This window comes from Ammodytes marinus (assembly GCF_949987685.1).
Source record: "Ammodytes marinus genome assembly, chromosome: 17".
Lineage (NCBI taxonomy): Eukaryota > Metazoa > Chordata > Actinopteri > Uranoscopiformes > Ammodytidae > Ammodytes > Ammodytes marinus.
The window spans coordinates 14,143,368-14,154,216 of record NC_137221.1 but is presented as its reverse complement, the minus strand read 5'-3'; the positions used below and the strand labels follow the sequence as shown (position 1 = coordinate 14,154,216).

The window sequence follows — 10,849 nt, the reverse complement described above, 5'->3', positions numbered from 1 at the left end:
TTAGTTTATTTAATTTGAAAATGTTGCAATGTGAGATTACATTTTATTTTTTCGGGGGAACAAATGGCGATATCGAAGGGTATGTTAGGCTTAGTTTGTTTGATAAGACCTTTACAGATAATAACGTACTTATTTATTTACCTAATAATATCAGAGAAAGTTACTGATATATAACCTAGTTTCATATGCAGGTTTCTGCAAAGGATGTATATTTGTATTACAGGTCAATTTACAGAAGATGCAAAAATCTTACAAATAGTCTACTACGAAGCATAAAATTCAACAAATGGTAAAAGTTACCAACATTACAATTTACTTTTAGTATTGTCATAGTCAAGCGTCAACATAAACATAATTCACAATCTTTTCCTGGAAAATACTGACAACCTTAATATTACCACGTGAGCATAACCCGTGTTCTAGTCATATACATGTTTTTGGGCTGTGACAACCACGCATTAACATTGAAAAAGGGCAAGTCAGGTCAAATCCCAGACTCTACTCTTGGCCCTGCAGGCATCTGACAAGTGGCAAAATGGCGAAGACAAATCCACCTGTTTGGTGAGCTTTATTGTCATACAAATGAAGCGAGTCACTGAAGAGAAAAGAGAGGGTGGAGTCTGCTCCTGATGACTGTGTGTGTGTGGTTCTACCTGTTTCACCTGCTCTCCTAGCCCCCTCAGCCCTCCCTCTGGGTGTCAGCTGATGAGGGATTGGTAGGCCACACTACTCCTGCCTTGCCTGCCTGTCTGCCTGCCTGCCCTCAGTCAGGAGTTACCCCTATCCACGGATAAAGAAGGAAGCTGGTGGTTGCAGCTGAACCTGTTTCTCTTTCTATCTTCCATTTTCACCTGTCCTCTCTCCCTCTTCCACAACTGGAGGGCGAGAAAGAGGAATCAGGCTATATTTGTTTTCTCTTTTTTGTTTGTTTTCCTCTTCCCTACTGAGGGATCTAATATTGAAAGTGGCTTCAGGATATTTACTACCTTCGCCACTTAATGCAGCATGGCTACCAACGAGTCGTACAATTTTGTCTTCAAAGGTGAGTCATGTTTACTTTAGCCATGATTGTGTTTCCCGAGAGATAAAATGTAGATAGCTTGTATCAGTTTCTGCAGATATTCAAGCCGTCAGGTGGAGCTCTGGTTGTAAATGCCTTCCCCAATGTGTGAGGACGAGAAGGAAGGAAGGAAGTACAACAGGAAGTAATAGATTTCTGTCCAGTTGAATGTAAACCATCTCACATTTGACCTGTTAATGACACAGGATAATTTTCTGCTTCCATTTCCTGCGCTTCAAAGAGACAAACAAACTAAATAGACGTGGTTTGGAGGATGTTAATTTTTTCCTGAATAAAGTAAACTGCGTAGTATATCCCATTCCATTCATTCCAAAGTAAAGTCATCCACGGGTTAGATCTGCCACGTTCATGTGATGTCACAGTGTCTGGTGACTCTGGAAGGTGACAGAAAGTCTGCATGTGTCTGAGGTAATGAGGGGTATCTGCTTCCTCACAGAAAGTTTACGTTTTGACCAATTAACAGTTAAAGATTTGTACTTCATGTGTCATTACAAAGCTGTAATGTTTCATTATATGTAAGTATAATGAATAAGTTTGGACTGTTCCTTTTCACAGTGGTTTTGATAGGGGAGTCTGGCGTAGGAAAGAGCAACCTACTGTCTCGCTTCACTAAGAATGAGTTCGCTCATGACAGTCGCACCACTATCGGTGTCGAGTTCAGCACGCGAACTGTTCAGGTGGACAACTTCACAATCAAAGCCCAAATCTGGGACACGGCGGGGCTGGAGCGCTACAGGGCCATCACCTCAGCGTGGGTAGACACACACACACACACACCCACACAAAAACACATCACACACCACACACACACACACACACACACACAGTAGATATGCATGTATAAACTGTGTATATATATGTATATATATGTAAAAACACCCACATATATACTGTATACACATATATGTATACACATATTAAAGAGGTGAAAAGTCTCCCATCAATGTTGATTCACGTGTGTGCCATTTGAAATAACACTGATTCCAGTGATAGTAATTCAAAGGCACACCTCCTTTATACACACACACATACACACCACACACATTTTTTGTTAGCTTCCAGTTTGGAAATGTTTGTTCTATTTTCACCTGGTGGACTCAGGTATTACAGGGGCGCAGTTGGAGCACTGTTGGTCTATGACATTAGCAAGCACCTGACCTATGAGAGCGTGGAGCGCTGGTTAAAGGAGCTGTTTGACCACGCAGACCCTCACATAGTGGTCATGCTGGTGGGGAACAAGAGAGACCTGGACACCCTCAGGACCGTGCCCACAGAGGAGGCCAAGGACTTTGCAGGTCGGTTTAGTAGTATTACCTTTTTTTTCTAATTCACATAAATGTTAATTTTAATGTTTTTCCAGTCATGATGTCACTACTTTATAAGTATGTTTTTTAATTTTAATTTTATAAAAGCATTTCTACAGATCTCTTCTTCCAATTCTTGCGATCATGGCAGGTGTATTTAATGCTCGGTGCTGTAAATGTTGCTCCTAGACCGTGTCAGTTAATTAATTTAATCTTTTCTTTCCTCGCTTTCGCCAGAGAAAAAGGGTCTTATGTTTATGGAGACATCTGCGTTGGACTCCACCAATGTCGAAGCTGCTTTCAATGAAGTCCTCTCAGGTATAAAGGAGCTCGGTCAGCGAGTCCATAAAAAAACACATGATTCTCAGTCAATCTGGGCTCTTTTGAGTGACTAACTGATGTGTCTTTGTTGTCTCCAGCCATACATAAGAAGGTCGCCAGCAGAGAGGTGACCCGGGGCTCCATCAGTGCTGTCACCCTGTCCAGCCAAATGGGACCCGTTGGTGAGGCACAGGAGGGGAGGTCCTGTTGCAGTCGCTCCTAGCAGGCTGCTGTGAATGATGATATGTTGGGTGTGTTATAATATCATCTTAATACACAGAGAAAACACACCTGTCATTGACAGCCAGATTTGTGTTTTGTTACCACTGTGTCAAATTGGATGATGTGCCCTTAAGATCTGCTATATCCTCATTGAACCAACCATTGACAGCGTGACAGCGTTGTTCGAGCTTGAGCATGGTATCGTTCACACCGAGTTGACTGAGCGAGGTACCTGCTCAACAACCTCTTTACATTTGAGGCTGTACTGTATATAGCTCAAAAACAATAGTTGAACAGATGAAATATATATTGAGAAAAATATATTTTATATTTCTTGTGTAAATGGGTAATAATTGTAATTGGTAAATGGGTGCTTTTTTTACTATAGATAACTCTGCATTTTAATTCTGCCTTTAATCTTTTTATTTTTTATTTTTTGTATCTGTATACTTTGTAAAGTGGCATTGCTTTCAAAAAGGAATGCACTGGGGTTAACTTGGAATAAATTATTTATGTTATTCTGTCTCGTGTAATTACCTCGCAACAACATGAATTAGTTATCTGCATTCGACACATTATCCAAACTAGATGGAAAGGCTGGTGTGTGTTATGAAGACAGTGGTGCATGAAGAACTGAAAAACTTTACTAAAGTAGTGATATCCCAATGTAAATCTACTCTAAACACCAGCTCATTTTGCTTAAATAAAAGTCCAGAGTTTTCCTCTGCGAAATCTAGTTCATTTATCATGGTATCAGTTCTCATTATCCATAATGTTGTACTAAACCAGCGGTTTTCAAACTGGGGCGTGTGAAAAAAAAAAAAAAAGTTAGTTAGTTAGTTTGTGTTTTTGATATTAACATTATATTAAGCAAATGTAAGTTATCATACAAAACAATTAATACAATGTTTTGGTCTAGATAGTTAATAGCCTAATAATTGAATCAGACCATATGGGAGATAATCCGAGGTTAACTGATCACATCACATTCACGTCCATGCACAGTGTGTATTGACTTTATTTAAAAACATTTGGAAATGGGGCTGCCCTCAGTTGCCCATGCACTGTGTATAGTCTATAGCCTATTGCAGCCTCGTCTGTGGAAATAAAGATAGCTGGACAAGAGTTCTTCTGCTTCATTCCTCTCACTGCATTTAAATGCATTCATTATATTACAGAGAAATATGTCTCGTTAAATAAAAAGCACCAAGCCCAACCCAGAGGACCCTGCATAATATTTTAATTTAAATTAATATTAATATTTTTATGGAAAATTCATGTGTCTTTCTTCAATAGCTTCTATTTCATCCGACCCAGTGTCTCCAAATTATTTGTTCACACAAAATTCCTCAGATTTAGCCTCTTAATTTTCCTCTCAAAGTGTACCAGATTCATGCATTTTACTTAAAAAAGGTAAAAAAAAATCTCCCGGGGGGCTTACTGGTCTGGTTCTCCGCTGGCTACTATTTCCACCCAGCAGGACATTGGAGGCACTAGCGAAAAAACACTGGGTGTGTGAATGACATTTAACATTAGTCAATCATTTGGGCAAATCTTTCTGCCTATCTTTCTCACTCCGCTGCACACTCAGTCACTACTATCCATGCCTAAAGGAAGCAATGTTTCAAAATATGTTTAAAACGTGTAACATAGGAACAGAGTTGTTTAAAATGTGTAAAATAATGAAAAGATCTTTCAAAACACACAGGGATTTTGAAAAAAAATGTTTTTTTTAACAACATCTAATATTGCGGCTATTCAAGATGAGACCAAGTTCAACAAATGTTTTATGCTACTGAAAATGTAATCTATAAAAATGGTAAATATATTTAGTCAGTAATAGTACAAGAGGTTAGTTCCAAAATATAAAGGAATTGTGCATTTTGTGATAAAAGCATGAAATTTGGTACACTTATAGCCAAAGGCATTCTCAAAAGATTTGGATGTGGAGCCATCATGAATTTTCAACATGGCGCCCATGGCAGCCATTTTTCAAAATGTCCGCCAGCAACAACTGTTTTCTTATGAATGATGGATTTAATATGATATTTCAGACTTATTTACCATTCATACTACTTGGTAAATGTCTTTTGGATAGTGGAACATTTTCATTGAAAATTCAAAATGGACGCCAACTGGTTAGATATGGATGATCTCTATGTTTAATTATACATTTATCTTGATGCAGAATTTGAATTGGGAACTTTGGAATTTCTAAGAATCTTCTTTCTATCTCAAAATACTCATGTTAAGCAAGGGAAACCTAGGGTCTATCATAGGGAAGACTAGTCGCACTCGCCTTCACAGACACAAAGGGCTGTGCACTGTAAGTGGGATTTTTTGCACTTACACTGCCCAACACAACCCTTCTTGCATTTGCATGAGACAAGTTCATAACTTGACTGGCCTGCATCTGGTAGGCATGTCCAGAAGGGTTCATAGTCCCCCTCAGGTGACTTTGACCAGCCCCATTCGCACGGTGAAGGTAGTTCTGGTGTTGACACCAGGACTGTACCCCACACGTGCCCTCCTTGGTATACAGCTCTCTTAACATGCTCTTCTAGGGCAGCCTTGGTAGGGGGGATTGTTTGCACATTGTGCCTCTTTGCAAATAACTTCCTCCTTGCCGTATTGATTTCTGTACATGTGCTGGTTCGGTCATAGACTAAGATAACAAACCTCTCAATTGTGGCCATTACCTCCTGTGGTATGTCATCTGGGGCTGAAGACACTTTCAACAGGGCATTTGTAAGTTCTGAAAGCACAGACCATACAGCCCATGCAGTCTTTTTCCCATGGCCAACAAAGCTTGACACAGTGTCACAACACGTCAATGCATGGAACACTGGTAGTGCACTGCTTTCTCGGGCCCGAGCCCTGCTGCAATTTCATGGGCTGCCAAATGTCGAAAATTCTTACCAGTACCGAAAGCCAACCAAAGCTCATCCTCTGGTTGTAGAGTCTGAGCCACTGCCACAGCCAGCACCACAACATCAGTATCAACTGTTTGAATCATAATTTTGTGGTGGCCGTTTCTTGCTGCATGGGCTACGTGCAATAACATGCGACTATACGCTTCCTCATGCGTGCAAGGAGCAATCGATGTCCTATCGGGGAGAGGTGGCTTGCTAAGGACTTCCATGTCACTTGTGATGACAAGCTGTTTATCCTCCTGCACAAACCATCTGAGCAGAGCCTTAATTTCAGAAATATGGCTGCCATCTTGTTGTAGGTGACCAGTGGTCACCAAGTGTGACTATTGTGGTCACCATTTCTGAGTTAGAAGGAAGCTTCTGGCCAATTGTAAAGTTCCGGTAACACTTTACAATAAGGTACACAAAATTGTAGTAGCTACTACATAGTTTTTTTTTTTTGTGCTACCTATGTGTTAGGTAGCACAAAAAAAAAAACCCTATGTAGTAGGTAGCACATAGGGTTTTTTTTTTTGTGCTACCTATGTGTTAGGTAGCACAAAAAAAAAAACCCTATGTGTTACCTACTACATAGTTTTTTTTTTTTTGCGCTACCTATGTGTTAGGTAGCACAAAAAAAAAAACCCTATGTGTTAGGTAGCACATAGGGGGTTTTTTTTTTGTGCTACCTATGTGTTAGGTAGCACAAAAAAAAAACCCTATGTGTTACCTACTACATAGTTTTTTTTTTTTTGCGCTACCTATGTGTTAGGTAGCGCAAAAAAAAAAAACTATGTAGTAGGTAACACATAGGGGTTTTTTTTGTGCTACCTAACACATAGGTAGCGCAAAAAAAAAAAAACTATGTAGTAGGTAACACATAGGGTTTTTTTTTTGTGCTACCTAACACATAGGTAGCACAAAAAAAAAAAACCCTATGTGCTACCTACTACATAGGGGTTTTTTTTTGTGCTACCTAACACATAGGTAGCACAAAAAAAAAAACTATGTAGTAGGTATGTAGTAGCTACTACAATTTTGTGTACCTTATTGTAAAGTGTTACCAAAGTTCCAAATTTGAATTCTGCACAAAGAAAATGAAATAAAAAATAATACTGGTTTGACACCGAGATCACCCATATCAGACAGTCATAAAAGTGATGGCTGCAATCTTGAAGATGTCAGCCATCTTGAATATTTAATGACACATTTAGATTATCCAAAAGACATTTACCAAGTACTATGTATGGTAAATAAGTCTGAAACATCATATTATATCCATCATTCATAAGCGAACAGTTGTTACTGACAGCCATTTTGAAAGATGGCTGCCATGGGCGCCATTTTGAAAATTCATGGTGGCTCCATATCCAAATCTTTTGAGAATACCTTTGGCTATAAGTGTACGTTCTGGTTACCAGCTGCACTATAATGATATGTTCTCCATCTTACATCTGGAACTAACATGTAACCGGCAACTAGAATAGTGGAGTAAGAAGTCGAATATTTTTCTCTGAAATGTACTTGAGTAGGAGTTGGCTATATAGGGTTTTATAAAGTACAGTACCTTCAAATAATACTTAAATTCGGCACTTAAGTACGTTTACGTATAGTTGCTTTCCACCACTGAATAAAATATCTGTGGTATAGACTCGGGCAGTCTGGCAGTAGTAAAATGATTACTAATGTGAAAAACAAGAATAACTTCCAGTCTGCAGTTGATTGTTCTTGTGAAATAAGATATTATAGGTTTTCCTCGGTCTCTGGTCTCACATCATGCAGACAATTGACCCTGATGAGGGTTGTTATATTTAACATATGAAGAAGGAGTGACACTTGGGATAACTTCACTGTCATGAATTGAAGGTGTTGTGTCTCTTCTCTGCCTGTAGATGGCACTTCTGCTGTTGTAAGTGGAACATCAGGCATTGGTGCTGTGGAGTAATTGTTCCCTCTCTCATTTCCTTATTATCCCTGGTGCTACTCATGCCATCATCTCATGCCACTGTACATTCCATTAATGATAGGGATATGGCGCTCATATGGCACTGCAATGTTGTCACCATAGAAGCAACATCCGATGCCCTCTCGACCAAGTTAATACTTGCTGGTGAAGTGGGGAATTAGTTAACACTTCTCTAACAAAAAGTTAAAACAAATATTGTTTAATGCCAGTGCGTGTGTGTGTGTGTGTGTGTGTGTGTGTGTGTGTGTGTGTGTGTGTGTGTTTGTGTGTTTTTGTTGATGATCCCAAGACTTCGCCTATAATTGGACAGGCTCATATGGCATGACTGAGGGAATATAAATCTACAGCAGAGGTAGTTAATGACATTTTGGACAGATATCTCTGGCTCACAGATGTGCATGAAAAGCCTTAAGTGTGTGTGTGTGTGTGTGTGAGTGTCCCCATGCAAGATTTGTCTGCCGGAGTATATTGTGCTTCGGTGAAATGACCACAAATGTGTTTATGAAGTTTCACTTGTGAAAATATGATAGGGAAAGATCTACATGGGGCAGTTAATGTTTAATCATTTCCATTTGAATGAAGATATTTTTATGAACTGAGCAAGAAACATCTGCTGTAATAATCCAATGCTGAACATGCTGCACAGGTCGAAAGCCTCTCTCAATGATATCTGTGAATCTCCCTTTGTCCTCACCATAGAGGTAACGGTTATGTTTGCAAGAATCCTGAAATATAAGAAATGACATCCTTTGTTGGTTGTTAGGATGGGGACAGTTATTATTAAAAAAATTCTACCAATATTCAGATACTTGTAAATTCCTCACCGATCTCAGTACCGACTGCTTTCTGACCTCGCCTTCAAGGTAAAGCACTCACCGGGGGTCGGAAAGACTTTAGCACGCACATGTGGTGGCTATTACCCACACGTTACTTGACATGTGTAGCCTGTAAAACAGTGTGTCTGAAAGCAGGACTCCTATATGGCAAAGTGATGAGTGGTATGGCACCTCTGACCTCAACATGGAGCTGTTTAGCTCCCTTTTTACGAGACCCTCTTTCTCCAGTAAGGGAATTAAGGACAGTTGCGGCATCACATCTGTCTGGGTGTAATTGTGACCTATGTGTTCTTATGACCTTTGACCCAATGGAGTATAGATCTTTTCTGAACCCCTTACTCATGGAATCCATCATCTCTGCTTTTTTTCCTACACTCTACTATTCTGGATTTCATAGACTCCTGAAATTTTCCGACTTGGTGTCATTGAAGATTTTCTGCTGTTTATTTCCGTTTCCAGTGTTTGTTTATATGTCTAAATAACATAAACTGTCACAAGACCCTACAAACGACCCTTCACATACAGACAAGATCTCAAAAACAAAACTCAAAAACATCCATACTCTCTTGTCTGTTATTTATCTGTTTATGTAAATCCAACTCAACGTCTCCTGACACACATAAAGTAGTATTTTGTGGTAGTTTTACATTTGATTGGTATCGTGTGGAAAACATGTATCTCCGAAATGTTGTATTTTCAAAAACAGCATTGTTTAGATAATACAATTCTAATTTACCTTTTTTTTCAACCCATAATTCAAACCAGTTTTGGAGCAATCCGTCCAATATCATTGAAAAGCAATGATATGTTGGGTATGTTATAAGGTCAAATTATGTGTGTGTGTGTGTGTGTGTGTGTGTGTGTGTGTGTGTGTGTGTGTGTGTGTGTGTGTGTGTGTGTGTGTGTGTGTGTGTGTGTGTTTGTGAGAGAGTGCTTGCATGTGTGCAGTGGTGTATGCAAACACAACAATTAAGCCAAAGTCCAAAATTGGAAGTGTGTGTGTATGGGTGTGTGTCAGCCTATATCCCTCCATCACACTGCATCTGTCAGCACATGCCAGTGGAGAACAGCAAAATTTGATATTTTTCCATGTCGGCTGACATTAACAGATAAATAGAATCAAAATCAGTGCATGCTGATTATTACCATGGTGATGTTGTTATGGCAACCAATCAAAGGGAGAATGAGCCGATGGGGTGGCTGTGTGTTCAGACTCTCCACTCCCCAAAAAGCAAGAAAGGGAGAAAGCTTGAGACCAAGCCGAGAGGTGGATAACTGCCTGCAGGGGATTGCAGAGAAACTGTTTAAGAGTGTGTTTATCTCTTCTCAAGACTTTAGCTGTTTGGTCTTGGGTCAGCTTGTTAAGAGATTATAACAGCCTCCCCCCCCCAACCCCCCTCATAACTGTGTGTGTAGGCTACATGTGTGTGCCTTCTAAGCTGTGTCATTCACCCCCCTATACACTCTCATTATCTCCATTAAAAAAAACCTCTATTATCATACACACACCCTGTTGTGCTTGGCCGTCCGTATTCAAGGCACCAGGTTCCTTTCCACCATCGCAGTTCAACAGGTTGCCGGTGACAAACAGAGGCCGTTAAGAAGAACCATTGCAATCGGTACACATCATATTACATACCTCAGTTGCCATGACAGCCACTGTGTTTGTCTTTGGAGACTGTGGCTAAACAGCTGCAGGTGTAAAGTGATGCAGTGGGATATTATCTGAGTGCCTGTGAAACCTGAGAAGAGAAAACAGTGTTAAGTAGGATTGTCATTTACTGATTATCTCCAAGTGTGACACATGAGTATATAGAGCAGGAGGCCAATCATGTTTAAGTCAGGTGCTTTTATTCATCTTCTTACATTAGCGTAATTGTATTATTCATTAACAATTTTAACACTTGACTTCTGTCTGGTTTCATGCAGCTGCAACTGACGACAAAATCCACTCCAGATTTTTTTTGGCAGCCGGGTCTAACATTTTACCCATCAGAACAAAAGCTTTCACACCACGGCTTTTAATTGGCGATTCTTCCTTACCTTGGCACAGTACAGCTCTTCCATCTGAGGAAAGAAGACACCTGGCTCAAGCTACAGTAGTATGAAACCCTAAGCTTCCAAATGTGTGAGAGAAACTATTCATTTGCTCCATAGTGTCTGTGTGTGTGTGTGGGGGGCGGGGGGGGGGCAATAATACCACCCAA

At 39.9% G+C, this 10,849-nt stretch overlaps 1 protein-coding gene across 1 annotated transcript; it reads left to right on the top strand.

Moving 5' to 3' along the window:
* The first annotated feature begins 756 nt into the window (after positions 1-756).
* rab25a (RAB25, member RAS oncogene family a) lies at positions 757-3,446 on the top strand. Its single transcript, XM_080045503.1, has 5 exons — positions 757-1,042; positions 1,637-1,832; positions 2,183-2,376; positions 2,623-2,703; positions 2,805-3,446. The coding sequence occupies exons 1-5, from the start codon at positions 1,006-1,008 to the stop codon at positions 2,927-2,929; spliced, it is 633 nt and encodes a 210-aa protein (XP_079901629.1). The 5' UTR covers positions 757-1,005; the 3' UTR covers positions 2,930-3,446.
* Positions 3,447-10,849: the final 7,403 nt, after the last annotated feature.

Coding starts and splice junctions, on each gene's coding strand:
- rab25a (XM_080045503.1), top strand. CDS start 1,006: ATGGCTACCAACGAGTCGTACAATTTTGTCTTCAAAG. Junction 1,833..2,182: donor TACAGGGCCATCACCTCAGC/GTGGGTAGACAC, acceptor TGGTGGACTCAG/GTATTACAGGGGCGCAGTTG. Junction 2,704..2,804: donor TTTCAATGAAGTCCTCTCAG/GTATAAAGGAGC, acceptor TGTTGTCTCCAG/CCATACATAAGAAGGTCGCC.